A 19,469-nucleotide genomic window follows, 5' to 3' on the forward strand; every position below is an offset into this window, starting at 1 on the left:
AGCCCAGAGGGGTCAAGGGGTTCTTCAGGGGGAGTTTGGGAAAGCAGCTCTACCGCATGCATGGAGAAGGCCCTGGAGATGCAATCAAACTGCCTGGAGCAAGAGGCACCGGTGCCAGGAACAACACAGGGAGTCCCATGGCAACAGGGCAGGGAGACAAGTTTGGGGAATGGTGTAACAAGGCTGGCACCTGCCTTGCTTTCAGGAACAAAATGGAGATTTCCTGCCCAGCCAGCCGCCCATGCCAGCTCCCACCTTCCCCTGTGCCAGGATGCATCCCCTATCCTGCCTGCCATAGCACTGGGACTGGTGTGCTTCTGGCAGGAGTCCTGGCACCAAATCCCTTGCAAAATCCACCCTCATTGCCCCCACCGTGCCGTGGCTTTCCCCTACGCATTTTTGGTTCCAGTGGTGGCTCCCAGACACTCTCTGGCCCATCGTTGACCCCTTCTTGATGCTCTGGAGCTAAAAGCCAGCTGATCTGGAGCTGGGTCTGTTGCAGGACTGAAGCGTGATGTTCCAAAGGTATCTTAGCTGCTCTTCTGGGGAGTGATGGGGCCAATGGTCCATATAGATATATATACTACATATATACGTGCAGCATCTTTCAGGAGAAGCCAGCTCCCGGTGCAAGCCAGCAGTCTGCAGGGAACTCATCACGCACTTTAGTCTCTGCCCAGGATGAGCCATGTGTTGTGCATCCTGAGCCAAAAATTGTGCATATGCCTGTGGATGCACTACGGTCGGCAGAGAAAGCCCAAGACTCCCACCAAGGCAGCCGTCACATCCATCCAGCATTCATCTGGGTGAAGACCTGTCCATGTATCACCTTCCAGCTGGGACCAGAGGTGATGGGAGCACTGAAAAGAGCATCTTTTTAGGGACGTGGGGCCGGGGATTTTGGCAGCCTCACACCCATACTGTGGCACAGGTCTGCTGGGCAGTGTGATGTCAGGTGGAGGATGTCCCTTGGGGATGCCACTGCATCTTCCATCTGGCAGGGACCACTGGAGAAGCATTCATCCATGCTAAGGAATCAAAGGGGGAAAAATAAGGCCCAGGATATGTTTCTTAATCAATTTACCACCAAAAGCAAGCAGTGAGCTTTCCTCCAAGCATGAAAACATTGTTCCCATTTACCCACCACATCGTACCGGCTTTGCTCCTGTTCCCACTCCCATTTCCCTGGAACTGGCTGTATATAACTCGGCACACCTAGGACTGCGGCAGCCGGATCTACAGATCTCCTTGAGTCCCTGAAAAGCGTCTCTATGCCTTTGTTTGAGGTTGTGAAAGCGGCTTTTTTACTCCTTAACATCTGTGACTCACTGGGGTCCCGCGGCTGCGGGAGGGAGCCGGCGTTTCTGTGCGGGGTAAATTAATCCTTTGTTGCTCCTCAGCCATTTCTTTCCTCGGGTTGGGATGGAAAAAAATCAACTCGTTTTTCTTCCTGCCCTTCCTGTTTACGGCGACACAGGGTTTCTTCACATGATAGTGGCAAGAGATGCTTGGACTCTATAATTACATCTCAGCCGCGGCCAGGCAGGGGACAGTGGCTGTAACGAGGGACTGGTTTGGTCCAGGCTGTAAGGGGTTCAAAGTAAAGTCCCCCAAGACGTCCCACGGCTGTGTGTAGTGGTGCAATGCCCACACTCACATGCTTTTTAAATTTGAGGTGCCCTGGTAGTTTTTGGGCCAATAGGAACATCACTGCTGGGGATGCTGTCCCTGTGTCCTGGCTTCAGACTAGGGTGGGAGCAGGATGGGCGATATCGCACGGCAGGGATGGCCAGTACCATTCGGGTGATCATTCATAACATTTTTATTTTGAAGAATTTCCTCTGCTGCTCTGAAAATAAAATCATGGCTATAAAACCAAAGTGATGGGAGTGATGTACCTGTCGTCTGTGGGGACCTGGGGGAAAGGCACCCGCTTGTGCACTGAGCATCCTTCCTGCTCAGCAAAGGATGCACCAGCTGCAAACCAGGAGGAGAAAGGAGTCGGGCTTTCCTGGGGAAGGTGGAAAGGCAGGAGGTGTTTTAACATCCATTTCCCAAGAGAGGTAAGTTATCTGAGAATGTAACATGCCCAAATAATGGGGCAGATGCGGTGATGCTCCCAGCCAAGGCGTTGCCGTTCACTCTCCCCATGAGTCATGCTGGAACGGGAATTAAAGGTCGGGTTATCGACCGTCTTTATCTCCTCCGACAGGTCCATGCCGGTGCCCGGCCTTGCCTGAGGACCCTGGGCTGGGTGCATGGCACCCAGGTTCAGCTGGTTGCCAGCAGTGTTAACCATCACAGCAGTCTGGGTTTCCCAGGAGCCACGTGACAATGTCAGTACCGCTGGTGGGATATGGCTCTGGCGTGGGAGACGCTGCTCGGTTTGCAGGGGAAAGGAGATGTGACACCCCCAAAAAATCCACAGTTTGGTTTTTGGTGGCTGGTCCTGAGCTCACTTTGCCATTTCAAAATGATCTTGCTTGGACAATGCAGCTCTGAATTTGCAAATATAAATTTGGAGGAGAATGGCTGTGGGAAAAGGGGTGGAAAGGAAACAGGGAGAAGGGAAACATTGGGAAGCAGGTGGTTGGTTTTCCTCTATATCCTGACTTTTTCCTGTCTGTCTCCATATGGCGAGGGTCAGGACGCTGTTGGCTTTGCCTTGGGGGGAGACACATGGACCATCCTCTGAATTTCCAGCCCGAAACCCAGGGGATTTATTACCTGCGATGCAAATCTCAGCCCTCCCATCCTCCTGGGTTGTCCCACTGGCCACAAGCACTGAGCAAACGGCACAAAGCCACCTCCAAAACGTGTTTTCCCAGCACTCAGGTTGGGATGATCTTTTAAACCGGTTTTTGCAGGCTAGCAATTTTGTTTAAAAAAGCTCCTCTATTATAAGACATTAAAATCTGAGTTGTTATAACTCCTCAAACACCCCAGTACAGTTTTATCTTTTGTCTATGGATGCAGTTTCACACTTTCCTTTTTACTTTTCATTTACTTTTTAAACTTATTTATTTACTTACTTATTTAATTTATTTACTTATTAGATTATCCTTATTTACTATAAACAAACAAATAAGTAAATAAGTTAATATATTTACTTATAAATAAATATGTTTTAAAAGTAAATAAAAGTTATTTAAAACTAACTAACTAACTATTTAAATTTAAAGTATATGACTCCAGGCTGGATCAGCAAAAGCCATCACCTTCCTCGCCCAGGAGCTGGAGGAAGGATTTCTGGACGAGACACGTTTCAGCACAGTGCTGAGCCCCAGTCTGCACCCCCGTGGTGCGTGGGGTGGCTTCAGCTGCACCCGAGAGCACCCACATCCCACATCCCAGCTGGGGATGCCCAGAAATAAGGTACTGCCCCCAGCCAGGATGCTTTTTTTGCTTTTAAAGCAGCTTTCCAAGTATTTTTCTTTCTTTTTCTGCACCGTGGGGATGTTTTGGAGCAGGGAAGCATCTCCCTCATGATGGCTGTGGGTAGATGACGGTGGCTGTGGCTTTTGGAGGGGGTGCTAGATATAACCTCATCCCAGCACTGATGTGAGCCCAGAGCTGCGGGGAGCCATCGCCTTGGTCTGACTTAGGGTCATTTTAGTAACAGCAATAAAATCCCCCCGAGCAAGGCTCCTGGGGCCATCCTCTGTGTTTCCCAGTCCCACCAGTGCCACCTTCTCAGTGTGCCCAGAGCCCTGCTGGGAGGCAGCTCACCAGCTGTGCCATGGCAGCACCCGCAGAAAAAACACCCAATGTGTTCTGGACCCGTTTCTGAATTAATTCTCATTGCAATCATTATCCAGCCAACACATGCATGTGATGGGGTTTTATTTCCCTCATCTGGGTGACATCTCCCAGCCCCACAACCACCTTTCACAGCATCAGCCACCTCCAAAGGGACCCGATCCGTGTCAGATAAAGGACAATGAATTTTATGACCACAAACACTGTGCAATGAACTGGCAGATGCTTCCACAACAATTAAGAGTTTAATTGAAAAACACTTTAATAACCCTATTTCAACCTCCAGTTTGGTGCTCACCTCCCCTGACCTGCCCCCTCCAAGGGTATGGGAGGCAGAACACAAGGCATGGTGAGGCCGAAGGCTGGAACGCTGTTACTTCCCGGAGGGTTTCCTGGCACGCCTGGGCAGGCTGCCAGAGCTGGGATGGGGCTGGGCAGCAGGAGGTTGTTTTGCAAGAGGTAGATCGATGGGTGTGGGCAAGCAAAGAGGTTCCTCCTTCCTCCCCAGAGGAGGAGTGCAGCAGGATGCTCCAGCAGCACAGCTGTGGGATGCTCAGACAGCACAGCTGTGGGATGCTCAGACAGCACAGCTGTGGATGCTCCATCAGCACAGCCATGGGATGCTCTGGCAGCATGGCTGCAGGATGCTCCAGCAGCATGTCCATGCGATGCTCCAGAAGGACCGTGGGGATGCTGACCCACTTCTTCCCTGGTCCACAGCCATGGGGTCTGACTGGCCTCACTGTTGTCATAGAAACAGGCCTCTATCCCTGCTCACCCCCCAAAAAAATCCTCCCCTGTTCTACAAGGCATGAGATAGCTCTTGTTTGATGAGGCTTCACCCAAACACACATCATTACCCACAGAGGCAGTGGGTGCTGTCCCCACTTGCCCCAGCAGGTGCACCCACACCGGGGGTCCTTTGGGTCCCTTCCCTGGGGACTCACTCGAGGCTGGGGGCTGCTCATCTTCCCCCATGCATGGGGAAACGCCAGTGCCCCAGGAGGGGCCACTGTCTCCCCCCACATCCACTGCTTTGAGGCAATATCTGCCTGTCCCCAGGGTGCTGGGACACCCCACTGTCCCCGTGGCCAGGGCAAAACATGTGGCTCCTCCATCCCTGGACATGCCCCTAAACCCCATAGAGTTTAGGTCTGGAAACCTGCTTTTAGTCTTTTTGATTACAGACTGGACTCAGGTGATGGGATCCCACAGCAGAGCAGAGCCAGTGGGACCTGTGGGTGACCCGGTGACATCTGCTCAGGGCCACTGACCCTGGCCCAGGGACACCCAGGGCTGTTGGAGATGGCACCACCGTGCTCCAGCTTTTCTCCACGCCAGCTCCCAGCTAGGGACAGGAGGACCCTTACGGGGATGAAGGCTTACTTCTCGTGGGGATGGAGATTTGGAAACAAGTGGGAACAAGTCAACACAGGCATTGTGTCCCCAAAAAGCCCGTGACAAAAATGCTGTGGGCAAGGAGTTGCTGAGCAGAAGCATCATGGGGAGCTCAGCCCAGGGGGAAAGGAGTATCCGGCTGCTCTGGTCCCTGATGTCACCGCAGACATCGTGTTTGCTGCCCTGGCCTCACCACATTTCCATTTTGATTTAAAAAATAAGATTTAATTCAATGTCATCACCCCCTTCCTTCTCCCGTTTAGATGGAAAAGGCAGCAAAGGAGAAAATACCCAAAAGCAGAGGATGGGAGCAGAAGGCGACCACCTCTCATTTGAAATCAATTAAAAATAGAGTGAATGAAATGGCTTTGGGTACTTTGAATGAAACCACGTGTGAAGTAAGCATCATCCCGAAGGAGTGGCATTGAATGAAATTAAAATTGCTGCTTTGGTGATGGAAAATGTGAGTATTTGGGGGAGGGGGAGGGAAACTTTTCCCATGGGGCTGCAGCGGTGACCTGGTGTCTCTCACTGCAGAATCCCTACCCTTGTTCCTGGTAGGGCTGGAAAACTTTATTTCAGGAGCTCAACCTGAAAAAACACCCTGGGTGGGTTCTTAATATTTTTCTTGGGGGTTTATTAATATGTCTTTGGGGGTTTGTTGGTATTTTTCTTAAGGGAAGGGAGGCTGCAGACCCCCTGGGCTGCCCCCATGCACAGGGATGGTACCCACACCCAGCCTGGAGGATGGTGCACAGGGATGGGACACGCCAGTCACTGATGCATCCCCCATCACACGATGGGTGATACCCACACCCAGCCCAGAGGATCCTGCTTTTCTACATTTCTGCTTTTTAAATTTTTTTTTCAGTTATTTTGCTACCAGGGAGGAAATTGCCTCTGCAGGCAGTGAGGAAGGAGGCAGAATCTCACTGGGGCAACATTAAAAAGAAGTGCTGGGTTATAAGGTGACGCAGAGCCTGCGGGAGTGAGCTGGCAGCATTAAGGGGTGGGTGGGGGGAGCAAAAATTTTTAAAAAACCACCACTTTTTAATCAATTCAACTGCACAAGGAAGTGAAATGCCCCAAAACCAGAACAGCCATCAAATGAAACTTTCCTTCGACTTTTATAATTACAGAATAGAAAAGAAATCCTTGGTTCACGTTACAAATACAGTCTTATATAAAAACAAGCCAATGGAAAAGGAAAAAAAAAAAAGGTCGCGGAGCGCCGGTGCTTGGCTCCTGCCGAGCTCAGGAGGGAAGGAAACTCTTTTGAATGAGTTTTAAATGACGGCAAGTTTTGTTTTTCTTTCTGCTTTCTGCTAGGTTTGAGAAGGGTTTTGAGCAGGTGGGTGTCTGCCCATCCCATCCCATCCTATCCCATCCCATCCCACGGCAGGTCAGCAAGAGCGTCCTTGGTCCTGGAGAGGAAAATAAACCCTGGAGATGCTGCTGTCCCTGGGGCTGGGCAGCGCTTGGGGCTGGGGATGTGTTTCGGGGGACAGGGGGGATCTGTTGCCTGAAAAAACACTATTTTCCTTGGAAAAAAGAGGGGGAAAGGGTGGAAAAATTATTGCCTGTAAAGTTCGCAGCTTGGCTGGAGGCAGTGGAAGGGCTGGCGGGGGGATGCAGCCTGTCCCCTGCCCAGGGTTTGGGCTTGGGCACCTTCGGTCGTTGGCACTTCACGGCTGCTTGTTGGGAAGGACAAAAAGAATCACTCCAGGGTGCAAAAAAAATCCCCAAAGAACCCCCAGGACTGGAGAAAAAACACCTGGGAGGCAAAATTCATGTGAACCCCCGTGCTCCCAGATGCAAAGGGTGGGCTTGGGGCCAGATCCAGGGATCCAGGAGAAACCGCATCCCACCTCCAGGAAAAGAAAGAGAACAAGGAGGTTGGGGGGAGCTGCGATGCTTCGTGAAACTACTTTTTTCCTTCCAGCTTCTTCTGAGGCTTTTAATTCCCAGCTCATCATCATTTTGCAAAGTGATCGCTGCCCAATAGACCTTGCACATTCCCCCCCAAAAAATAATCATTCCCCACATGCCGATGTCACCCCTCTTCTGCCACTGAACATGATGGATGGATTTGCCACCAAGACCCCGAATGGATGAAGGGGCCGGGGGGGGGTCAGAGAGGCACCGAGCTGCCCCCCCCGCAGCCCTGGGCGAGGGGCCAGGGGGCACTGGAGCAGCACCGAGGTGGGCAGAGCATTGCTGAAGGCACGATGTCGGCCTTGGGGGGGGGCCCGGCATGGACTCACTGGGGGGGGGGTCATGCTCAGCCAGAATCTACTCAGGCACTTTAAATTAAAACAAAAAACAAAAAACAAAAAAACAAACAACAAACAAAACCCCAACCCAATAATTAAAAATAAAACTAAAAACCTAACCCAAAACATTCACTAGATTCGTTAAAACAGCCGGAAAGGGGCTGTGTCGAAAGCAGCGTCAGTATTGCCAAATTTGAGCAAGACGCCCCCCAAAATGTGGCAGAGGTGGGGGGGCTTGCAGGGGGATTTTGGGGTGCTCTGTCCCTCCCCCTCATCCCCAGGTTTTTGGGGGGGGGGTCGAGGCAAGATGCTGATGGCTGGATCTGGCTCCTCCGGGTGAAGGGAGCATCCAGGTCTGCGCCCCTTCGACGCTGTTTCATCCAACCAGGGGGGGCTGGAAAATACCGTTTGGGAGCAAAAACCCCTTTTTTGAGGCCAGCCCAACACCCAAACCCAGCGTTTCAGGAAATTGTCCCAACCCCGCAGAGGACGAAGCTGCTCTTTGTGCGCCGCTGTCCCCAAAGCTGTGTTTATCCCTCACCCCCGGTCCTAGTTTGCTCCAAACCAGCTGGTTTTTGCCCCAATCCCACTCTGGGCCCCCCTCCTGCCCGGCATGCCGGGAAGGGCCCCGCTGCTCCAAGGAAAAACCAGGCTGGGAGAAGCAGAAGAAAACGGTGTCCAGTGAGCAATGCCACCTCCCCGCATGTCCCCATCCTGGGGAGGCTGTGGGAGCCTGAGGGGGTGGCACAGCTTGGGGGGGTCCCCCCGTATCCAGGCCCCCCCGATCCTGCTGTGGGTGGGTGGTTTGGGCTTGGAGGCATCCAGGGTGGGATGGACGTGCAGCTCCTGGCTCCGTTTTTGGGGGTCTTGTGGGGGTGCAGGGAGGCAGGAGGGGACCGGGCGGCTCAGCGTTGTGTCGCCCCATCTCGCCGGGGTCGTCAGGTGTGGGACAGTTTGCTCTAGGGGGGTTCTGTCGCCTCTGGCTCCCACGCCGGGCCGGGGCCGAATCCAGGGCAGGAGGAGGTTACCCGGATCTGGGGAGAGAAGAGGAGAGGAGGCGTTAGGGATGAGACCGGGGTCCGAGCAGTCGTCCCCACCACGTGTCCCCATGTGGGGACAAGGAGCCATGGCCAGCTCCCCATCCTGGGGGACAGGGACCTGCTGGGGTGAACCAGGGTGGCTCTCACATGGCCATCACCCTTGTATCAACCCCCCAAAAATGTAAGAGAGCAACTGGGGCCAGGCTGGGAAGCCCCCACTGGTTGATGTCCCCCCGCTGCGGTGACACAGGGACTGCCATCGGGGCTGCCCCGCTCACCCATCCCCGACTGCTTGCGGGCACCGAGGGGACACAGAGGGGACACGGAGGGGTCCAGGACCCCACTGCCCATGGCCCCGGCATGCTGCCAGCCCTCTCTCCCGGCAGGACACCTTTTGGCAGCGGCTGGTGGGTGCTGGAGTCTGGGGGACGCTGCACACGCCTGCAGACCGCCTGCTCCCTGTGCACGTGTGCAGGCATATGCATGTGTGTGCATGTGTGCACGAGCGTGTGCAGGCATATACATGTGCCTGCAGGTGTGTGCATGTGCGTGCAGGTGGGTGCACAAGTGTGTGCAGGCACGTGAGAGTGTGTCTGCACACGAGTGTGTGCGCAGGCAGGTCTGTGCGTGCACACGTGTGCATGCACGGGCATTGCTGTGCATCCTCCTACGTACACCTGCACATTTAAAATGCGTGGGGAAAAGCCGGCGCTGTGGGAAGCCGGATCCTGGTGCACACCCAAGGCCCTGGCTGCACCTGCAGACCCCACTCCCACAGACCCCTGTCACAACTGCCCAGGTCTCAGCTACCTGCTCCCAACCTGCATTTCCCCCATTCCCGATGCGCTACTGGAGGTGAGAGCTCCCGGCCTGGCAGGGGGACGCGACGTGGGTGGGGACCCAGTGCCACCCTGGATGGGCAGGAGGGACCCAAGGGGACAAGAAGCGGGTGCTGCCATGGTACATCCTCCTCCTTCCGCTGGGTGGAAACCCTCCCCCGCGCCTGCCGTTAATCCAATTATAGCTAATTGGTAACTGCAGAACAAGCTTTAATTTCTCAGACTAGGACGGCAGCCACGCTCTGTCCTGCCCGGCTCTCCCCTGGGGATACAAGTGGCCGGATCCACTCCACTGAGCCTGGACAGCACCTTGTACATCTTTTCACCGGTGACGGGTGGCAGCTAGACCCCCCGGTGTCCCCGTCTCCGAGATGGGGTTACTTCTGTCCCAGGACCCTGTCGGGTCCCCCCTGGGTGTCATGAGCCTGACCTGCTGCCGCTGTCAGGGTGATGGAGGTGCCTTGATATAAATTATAGCTGCATTAATTAGGTGGTGGGTTATTAATGAGCTGCTGGGGTAGGATGGAGGAGGCTGTGGGCAGGCAGGAGCTGGCAGCACGGTGGCAGGGTCCCGGTTGTGACCCCCCTCCCAGGCCCTGCCTGCAGAAAGACCACAAGGATGTGGGCAGCCAGAGCGAGCTTGATTAATTAGGAAGCAATCTAATTACAAGGAGCACTGCCCGAGCCAGCCTTGCAGGCAGGGTGAGAGCCAGCAGCCCCAGCACACACTGCCCATGAAGGGCTTTGGGACTTGCCCACGGGGTTGTCACAGGCAGGGAGTGAGGCCAGAGGCTGGATCCGTGCGGGGGAGCCAGGCAGCACCATCCCCAGCATCACCTCGGGATGGGATGCTCTGGTACCCGGGTGGCTTCACAAAATCCAGCCCCCAGCCATGCAACCCCAACCCCCCCATCACCCCAAAACAAGTCCTGGGCAGCCAGGGGAGCTCTGGAAGGGGGCTGGGTTTTGCAGAGGATACAGGGCTGGGTTACACATCTCCCAGAAAGGGAGGAGAGGGATTTCCCCAGCACCTCTGAACCCTGCTGAGGTCTCCCCGTCCTGGTATCTCAGTGCTGAGTTTCTCTGCCATCAGCTTTTGGGTCGCCTGTATATCTGAATTGACATTTCCCCCACCTAAAATTGATATTCCTGCCGATATCCCCAAATGTTGCAGCTCTCAGCACTCATCCTGCAGCCATTGGGGAACTCTGGGCCCACAGCAGCCCCCTGGCAGCCCCCTCATTCCCCCTGTGCTGCTGGAGGCTGCAGGCAGGAGAGGGTCAGGCAGGGCTCCCCCCAGTCCCCACCTTCCCCATTGCCCGTCTTTGCCACGGTGGCTTTGCACCTACCCACCAAGGCAAGTGTGAAATGGTTCCCTGGGGGACACCATCCATGGGACATGTCCCATCCATAGGACAACGCTCTCCTGGGTTCCCCTGAGGGTGGGCAGCTGGCTGGGGGAGGGCAGGACATCCACATCAATCCCCAGGATGTGGGTGCTGGCACTGCTCCTACCCCAGGGTGACACCGTGGTGAAACGCCAGTGCCACCACCCATGTACCCCCCTGGGAAGCTCCCATCCCGCTCACACCCGGAGGACTGGGGGGTCTCTGGGGAAGCACCAGCTCAATGCAGGGAGGCACAGCACCCATGGGTGCTCACCCGCACCCATGCACTGGGGCAGGCACACGAGAGACTGTCTGTGCCCAAACACCCAGGGAGGGCTGAGCAATATCACAAATGCATTTGTTCCACCGCAGCCCCCTCTTTGCATCTCTAATTGCATGGCGTGCCCTTGAATTTGCATAGAAGGCTTAAAATATAATTAATTTTTGGCACCCGGCAAAGCCCGTACGAGGCTAATCCCTTTAGATATTGCAGCCTTATCTTATTTGAGCGTTTATCTAGTTAAGCTTAATGGGTAAGGGAGAGGAAAAAAAAGTCAGCCGCACTTATCTGAAGAGCTGCTGCTCCCCCTGGGCAGCTCCAGCGTGTTGAGTCTCAGCAAACAAAAAGCAGTGAAAAGCAAAACAAGGGCACGATCCCCCCTAAAACGGCCCAGCCCCAATGGAGCCTCTGGGCTTTATATTGAGGCCGAGCAGACTCACAGACCCAAATCTTTTGGGTTACGATGGTGCAATGAGGCACCTTGGAGGGGCTCCTGCATCCCTGAGCACCCCCAAGGCTTTCCCCGGCCTGGCGCCGACTCACGTGTAGAGCGGCTGTAGCTGTAGGTGTGATGTCTTCTGTGGCGCCTGGTAGCCGTAGGAGTCAAACCCGCCGATGAAGTCGACTGGGGAGAGGGGGGAGAGCAGCAAGGTGAGCTGGGGAGGGCAGTGGGGCAATTGTCCTGCCTCCCCCCACCCCGATGGCACCCATGGGTCATGCGGCATCCCAGGTTGCAGCAGCATCTTGGAGAGGTGCAGCATCCCAAGTTGCCGCAGCACCCCAGGAAAGTGCAGCATCACAGTTTGCAGCTTCATCCCAGGGAAGCGCAGCATCCCAGGTCACCACAACAACCCAGGCAAGCACAGCATCCCAGGGAAATGCAACATCTCAGTATGCAATAGCATCCTGGGTCACCACAGCATCCTGGTCACCACAGCATCCTGGGAACATGCAGCATCCCAGGTCACCACAGCATCCCAGGTCCCAGCAGCATCCCAGGAAAGTGCAGCATCCCAGGGAAGTTCAGTATCCTAAGCTGCTGCAACATTCCAGGATACCACAACATCCTGGGTCATCGCAGCATCCCAGGTCACCACAGCATCTTGGGGAAGTGCTGTATCCCGGGTCATGGCAGCATCTGGGGTCATAGCAGCATCCCAGGGAAATGCAGCATCCCAGGGAGGCACAGCATCCTGGGTCACCACAGCATCCCAGGTCACAGCAGCATCCTGGAGCGCTGCAAAATCCCAGGTCATGGCAGCATCCCAGGTAGCAGCAGCATCCCAGGTAGCAGCAGCATCCCAGGAAAGTGCCAGCGAGAAACCAAGGAAAAGAGCTGGACCAACTTGCAGAGATCCCTGTGGCTTTCTTCTCACCACCACAACAGCCCTTGCCTTCAGGCTGGACAAAGTGGGTAAAATTATCCCATCATTGTCTCCAGAGTGGGCATTTAAGGAGAATTATGGGGGAATTACATCTCGTTTAAAGCCTGTCATTTAGCGGAATTGCAGACACCAATATATCAGTTTTCACGGCTGTGATTTCCAGGCCAACAGTTCATCCTCTCCGGCCAGCAGAGCCCATCACCCACCCAACGAGCCCCCGGGGCATTCGCCAGAGGGACCGTGGCGGCAGACCCCAGCCCTTCACCCCGGCTCGATGCAGTGGCAGCGATGGGTGGCTGAGGGTGCCCCAACTTCTTCCATGATCATCCTATGTGCCTCCAGCCCTGAACCCTCCCATGGGCACAACCAGCGGCTGCTCAGCCAGCCCAGGAACAGGCACCATGCACGGCCGGGCTGGGGTATCCAAGCTGTTACAGGCGCTATATCACAACCCATCTCCCCAAAACCAATCTATTAATCCCCATGGAGCCGTGATCCAGGTGGGTTTGCACACAGGTGTCCAAGAAAGAGCAGCGAGCTCGAGGGGGGAGCCCAGTTCTCCCAGGATATTTATCTTCCCGACTTAATATTCAGCCAGCTCTCAATTTTGACGCCATCCATCCATTTCCAAATCTAATAAGATATTCCATTAAAAAAGATGCATTTGAATCTTGGGATCCAGCAGCATTAATATTAAAAGTGTATTGAATGCGAGAGTTTGTTTGAATGCAAACGCGCTTCAAAGCCGGCAGCGGTAGATAAACCCTTTTGCCAGCTCCCCGGGTATAGAAACAAGTTATTACCGCAGGCAGTGTCCAATTTCACACGGAGATTTTCCTTTTCCGCTACACCAGTTCCCGGTGGCAGAGGGGGGAAAACATGGGGATGCTGAACCCGGGCATCTCCTGGGTTGGGCCGGGCCCATTTCTGGGTCGATGGCACCGGCACTGATGCTGATCCCGATGCTGCGCCCAATGCTGAGCGCATCTGCGTGGCTTTTGCCGCGCTGGCGGTTGCGGCACATCCTTGCCTGCAGTCGGCTGCTGGGAGCTGCCAGCTGGTGCGAATTAATTAATGGCAGATGAGCATTTAATGCGGTTGGGTGGCTACAGCCTTAACCACCTGGTTAATTGGGACTGGGGTGCTCAGCGCTTCCGGAGGGGTCTTTGCAGGGATCGTTGTCAGATCAGAAAGCACAATATAGATTGTATAAAAATTAGCCTGTAACTTTGCTTAAATTGCTGGGTTTCCCCCTGCTTTGGGGTGAAAAACCTTGAGGTGGAGAGGAGGGCTCTCTGTGGGGATGCTGGCTGGGGGGACGTAATATTTCCCATTTCATTGTCCCCAAGCCCCAGGTGGCTGTCGAAAGGAGGAGGCAGGTGATGGCTGGTTCCAGGGGCCATGAGCAGGGAGGACGGCTCCTCTCTTGCAGCCCCCATGGGGCTGGATCCGCACCAGGAGGAGCATTTGCCATGAATTTATCAGGGCTTAGAAGGGGCTCTTTACAGCAAGGGCAATTATCCCCGCTGCAACACCGGACCAGGGACCTGGGGGGAGATGTTCTGTCCTGGAGGAGATGCTCTGAATTTGGGGCAGTGGGGAGGAGCAAGAGCGATGCCGGCCCCAAATCCGCCCCTGAGCGGCCGCACACGGGGATGAACATCCCGGCTTCAACGGGAGCTGGACTCAGTGCCGCAGTGCTGGTACGGAGACCAGGGACCAGGGACCGGGGATGATCTCAGCCTCGTCATGGGCTGGTGCGGGGACAAAGCCTGACCCTATGCGTTGCATGAAACTGTCCCGTTCCTGCACCCGAAGGTTGTGAGTGCTGCAATCCTGTGGGAGATGCAGCAGCTCAGGGCTCAGTGTCCCCGTCCCCCTCCTCTCCCAGCCCTGGCCAGGGTGCAGCACCCTCCCTGAGGCTGGGAGGGGGCGACTGCTGGTGGCATGGTGTGGCACATCACACCCCAGCGCATTTGCCTCATTGGGGATGGAAAAATGGGAAAAAACCCAACTAAAGGGATTTCTTCACCTGCCTGCGAGCCAGGCATCGCTCCCCCCTCACCAGCCAGGAGCTGCCACCTTGGCAAGGTGCTGGCTGGCATCAGCCAAGGCCCTTTTGCAGTGCTGTAGTTCTCCCCTCCCCGTGACTGAGAGCAAGAAGCACTTACAGCTGTCTTCTTCCTCCAGGAACACTTTGCTGACATAGCAGGCGTAGACAAAGCCAAAGAGCTGCGAAACAAAAGTGAGCAGAGACAAGTTGGTTATGGGGCTGATGGATGCCATGACCAGCAAGGTACTGGTGGGAGGATGGAGGTGGGTGCTGCGAGGTGGATGCCTGGGAGCATCCTGCGGGGACCCCGGGCAGGTTCAGGGCTGCCACGGTGCTGGACCCCATCTCCGGTGGGTCCGGCTGCTGATTTGGGACGTAGTGAGGTCGGATGGTTTCAGCTGCACTGGGGGACAAGGGTGGTGGCCCTAGGGGAAATGGGCTGGCATTGCACTGGGATGGCAGTGCAGAGGGTGCTGAGCCCCACCTAGCACTGGGTACCCCTTTGGTGGGTGCATGGTAGCTGCTCTGGACCCCAATTCTTATTAAAGCTTTATTTTCTTACAGCCCCCCAAGGCTCCCCAGGAGCTTTGCATCCAGGTGTGTCCCCTTCCCACCCCCCCATGGGGTGAGACAGACACTGGGAAGCGGGGGCTCTCCCTTTCCAGTGTGCGGCACATCCCACCAGCTCACACTCCAGCAATGTCGCTCCTGCATGCGTTACACCGAGAACACCCCGATTCCTGCAGCATCCAGCCCACAGCCCGCCAGGTTTTGGGGCGGGCAGCACCCCCGGGGTGCTAGCATGGGCTCCATCTGCTCCTCTCTTCCCAGCTCTGAGCCAGCGCCACCCTTGATGCTATAAATGGGCACTGATGCGTGATGGCACGGTGGGACATCTCCAGCTGGACCATGGCGGTTCTGCCTGTCCTAGTCCCTGCCATCATCCCCCCTCTCTCGCTTCGCAATTCGGGGTGAGGAGGGAAGATGTCAGCAGCTGCCCTTACCGCCAGGAATATCTGCGTGGCACTGCTCACTACCTCGATGTACTGGTAGTCAAGCAGGCAGCCACTGACGGTGATGACGTGATGGTCCTCGGGTGCCAGGTTGGAGTTCATCACCGGCGTCACCAGGCAGCCCGGCCCGTTCTCCATCCACCATGAGCGGTGCAGTGAGGTATTGAAGGTCATGATGAAGTCTCGGTCCTGCGGGAGGGGAGCAGAGGAGGAGGCATAGACTGTGGAACTGAGGTTCTTTGCAGAGGAGGTGGCCAGAAAATGGGCTTTTCCAACCCAAGAAAGCTCCGTGAGTATTGCACCCACCCAGACCATGTCAATGCAGCGTGGCCAACAAACCCCTGCATCTCCCTAACCCGCAGCCAGCGTCCCAGAGGTTTGTGGCTTCCTCCCATGTCATGGCATTGGCATGGCATCACGGCATCATGGACCATTTGGTCAAGCAGCACCCAGGTGCGTCGTGATGCCCAGGTGCCCTCATGGATGTCACGGAGCGGTCACCAGCGTGGCAGCTTGGCCTTGAGGTGGGGAAGCAGCCACTTGTGATGCTGCCAACCACATCCAGCCATCTGCAAGATGGGACCATGGGATCACCCCGCCAGCATGGTCCAGGGATGCAGGGCAATCCTCTCTGCTTCCCCTGGGGTTTTGGGGTGCCATCCCCCCAACTGCATCCACACGGAGTCTTGCAGTGGCCTTGCTCACACACGTCCCCTCCTTGTAAGCCCATTACCAGGTTTTGGGGCTCTCCCTGTTTCATCTCCAGCAGCTCTGAGGTGGCAGTAGCCTCCCCGCTGCAAGGCACGGCAGTGGGCTCTCATCAGGGTCAGATAAGATGCAGGGCTAATCCCCCAGCCTCTGCCTGTGCCCTCCCCATAGCAGGCTCGAGCGAGATTAAGCTCCTGGGCTCAATCCCAGGGTGCACCATGGCATGTTCGATGCCAATGCCTGTGGATCGTGGATCCGGCAGGGAGATGGGGACTGCATGGGTTGGGATGCAGCCCTGGCACAGGGCTCCTGCAAGCAGCAGCAGCATGGCTGGGTGAGCACCCACCCCATGGAAGGTCCTCCTGGCACAGCTGGGTGAGCACCCACCCCATAGAGGGTCCTCCCAGACCATCTCTGCACCACCACCTCTTGGGTCTGCAGGGGGCTGGGAAATCCGTTGAGCATTCTTTGTAGGAAATCAACAATCTGGGATCAAAAGATATTTGCTGGTGAGAGTGGAAAAAATAGAAAGAAAGTGGGTTTTGGTTTCTAAAGCCAAAGGATGTGGATTTGGGTGCTGGGAAGAACAAAGAGGGGGTGTTCTGGCATTGCAGCATTTCTGAGAGATTGGGGATTTCCACCGAAAACACTCAGTGGGAGTGAATCCTCCCCTATTGCATCCTTCGTGCCTGCTGCACGTATCCAGCATTTCAGCTTTTTAGAAGAGCCTCAAATGACCTGTTGCAACATGGAAAGATGGTTTCATCCATCAAGCCCCCAAAGAAGCCCTTTTCCCAGCTGTGGGCAGCCACAGAGTGAGCCACAGCCTGTTTCCCCAAGCCTTCTGTGATGCCCCGAGCTCCTCAGAGCTGGGAGCGGGGTGCCAGAGTGGGGCACATCGTCCGCATGGGTACCCCAAACATGGGCTGAGGATGCTCAAACCACCTAGTGATGCATCATCACTACATTAAGTTTTGCTCTTTTTCGTGTAAGAGCTACAATTTAATAGCCCAGCGTGGGGCAGAGAGACATGGAGAGGCACAGCCCTACTCACATCCTCACTTCCATCACCACCGGGTGACTTTTCAAAGCTATTAACGATGTTCAGCTGCTCTCCTGCCGCTGCTGGGTGCTCCGGGGCTGAGCAGCATTTGCAGAGCCCCAGAAGACCCAGGAAAATTGGGAATCTGCAGGAGGGGGGGGGGGTCTCCTCCTCCCCACCCTGCTGCCTTGCCCATCCCTGCCTGCACCACGAGCTGAGCTGCTGGAGACCCTGCCCCAAACTTTCCTGTCATTGCTTGTCCCCAGTCCCTGTGTCCCTTCTCCGCTTTCTCTCCTCACTGCCATGTTAGGGAACGGCACCGTCCAATTTCTGCACCCCATAAACCCCAGCAGTGCTGAGGGCATGCTGGTGATTAATGAGTGCCCTGCAATTCCCGACTCATCAGCCTCATTAATTTTGCACTCCCGCTTCAAAGCCTCCCCCCCAGCCACCTTGGCCTGAACCATCCGTCTGTCCATCCCACGCACACATGGGTGCTCCGTGCTGCAGCCCACCCCCAGCGTGGGTGCTTTGCTGCCAGGGTGGGAGCACCCACAGGCTCTGGGTCCCTTTTGAGGGGCAGAGCTGTGGAGCAGGGGAAGGAGGAGGAAGGACAGCAGGAAGGATAGGAAGACAGAGAGGGAAGGAGGATGGTGGGATGAAGAGAAGGAGGATGGAGGGAGGAAGAGAAGGAGGATGGAGGGAGGAAGAGGAGGCAGGTGGGGACATTACCTGCGACAAACGTCCGACCTCCAGGTAGAAGCAGATGATGAAGGCGTTCCAGCCGACCCACAGCACCAGCCACACTGCGTACTGCCGAGAAGAGAGCTGGTCAGGGCATGCCATTCCAAACAGATATCCCCTGGTCCATCCCTCCTCCACCCTGCTCACTGGATCCCACCGGATCCACAGGGATTTGGGTTTGGATATGGGAGGGGACCTGGGGCTGAGCCATCCCCGGGGGGTGACGATGCTGCACCTGGGCATAGGGACTGGCATCTGCGGTGGTACCTACCATCATGAGGTATTTGGATCTGTACTGGATGGTCCCAAAAATACCCAAAATAACGGCCATGATGTGTAAAAAATTAGCCAGGATGGGTGCCCACTGGTAGCCCAGGAAATCAAAGATCTGCCTCTCCAGCGCCGCTACCTGCAACAGAGCAAAGGAGAGGTTGTAGGTATTAAAGCAGGGCATCGGTCGCCGCAGCAGCTCCTGGGATGTTAAAGGCAAAGAGCAGCTGGTAATTAATGGGAAATACCATGGATAATTAGTTGCGATAGGCTGAAATGTCTGCGTGATGAATTGGCCGGTGGTGGGCAAATGCATTGTGGCAAGCAAGGGGTTATTAGGAATATCTGGAACTGAGAAGGGGAAAGCAAGGAGACGTCAACTTGTTGTCCTGCCAGCACCCTCTGTGCCTCAGTTTCCCCATTGCTCAGGTCTCGGGCACTGCTGGAAATCACCCTTCAGGATGGGTTTATCCCTGAGCTCAGCTTGTCCAGGGGAAAATCTGCTCAGGTCGTGCACCGGGTCCTGGTATTTTGCAAGTGATTTTTCTGCCCATCCTCACCAGCTAATCGTGTCCCTTCCCATTTAACACCATTGAGTTTTGATTGCCACTATTGTTTGTAATCCATAAATAAGGATGTGACACAGCTTAATAAATTGCATGGCATGCAAAATTAGGGACAGTAGCTCATGTGATCTGCCTGTTATCCCAGCGCTTATTTATGGCTCTATTTGCTACCGGCTCAGGGTCTATTACTCTTAATTACAGGATTAGCTTAAAGAAAGGTGGTAGCAAAGGTGAGGTGGGAGTGCTGGAGCATCTGCCGATGGTTTTAAGTTAAAAAATGGAAGTTTGATGAGGCTATGTTTTTTCAGGGAACTTTCAGAGAATTTCAGGGTGCGTCGGATGCCACAATCCCCAAGGGTGCAGGGACAGGGCTGCAGCGAGCTGTGTCTCCAGCAGACTTGCAAACCAAAAAACCTCTTTATATTTATCTTTTTGACAGCCCAGCCCTGTCTCATTTTTCTTTGAGATGCCCCAGATTCACCCCAGATATATGCTGAGAGCTCTGGGGTCCCAAGTCCTCCCCGCAGCACTGTACCTCAGTTTCCCCTCCCAGTGCAATGCCTCTCATGCTGGTAGAGAAGAGTTTATCCTGAAAAGTGCAGGAGAAAATGGGCTTTACATCCCCCCCACCATTCACTGGCAGCTTCCCCCGGTGATCTGGATTTAGGGGAGCTCCATCCTGGTGCTCCCTGAAACTCACATGGGAGTTAT

At 55.1% G+C, this 19,469-nt stretch overlaps 1 protein-coding gene across 4 annotated transcripts in view; it reads right to left on the reverse strand.

Moving 5' to 3' along the window:
- Window positions 1-7,489: 7,489 nt before the first annotated feature.
- Window positions 7,490-19,469, reverse strand: part of NKAIN1 (sodium/potassium transporting ATPase interacting 1) — a 37,824-nt gene continuing 25,844 nt past the window's right edge. For 2 of the 4 annotated variants that reach the window (XM_049821125.1, XM_049821126.1), the window contains 6 exons: window positions 18,194-18,331; window positions 17,911-17,991; window positions 15,420-15,617; window positions 14,534-14,594; window positions 11,521-11,602; window positions 7,490-8,464 (listed from right to left, as the gene is read on the reverse strand). In XM_049821125.1, the coding sequence (XP_049677082.1) occupies window positions 8,455-8,464; window positions 11,521-11,602; window positions 14,534-14,594; window positions 15,420-15,617; window positions 17,911-17,991; window positions 18,194-18,331 (570 nt within the window). In that variant the 3' untranslated portion in view covers window positions 7,490-8,454. Of the gene's footprint in view, window positions 8,465-11,520; window positions 11,603-13,414; window positions 14,595-15,419; window positions 15,618-17,910; window positions 17,992-18,193; window positions 18,332-19,469 lie in introns of those variants that run through there. The other 2 variants (XM_049821123.1, XM_049821124.1) reach the window with 1 other exon arrangement.

Source organism: Accipiter gentilis, chromosome 17 (genome assembly GCF_929443795.1).
Source record: "Accipiter gentilis chromosome 17, bAccGen1.1, whole genome shotgun sequence".
Classification (NCBI taxonomy): domain Eukaryota; kingdom Metazoa; phylum Chordata; class Aves; order Accipitriformes; family Accipitridae; genus Astur; species Astur gentilis.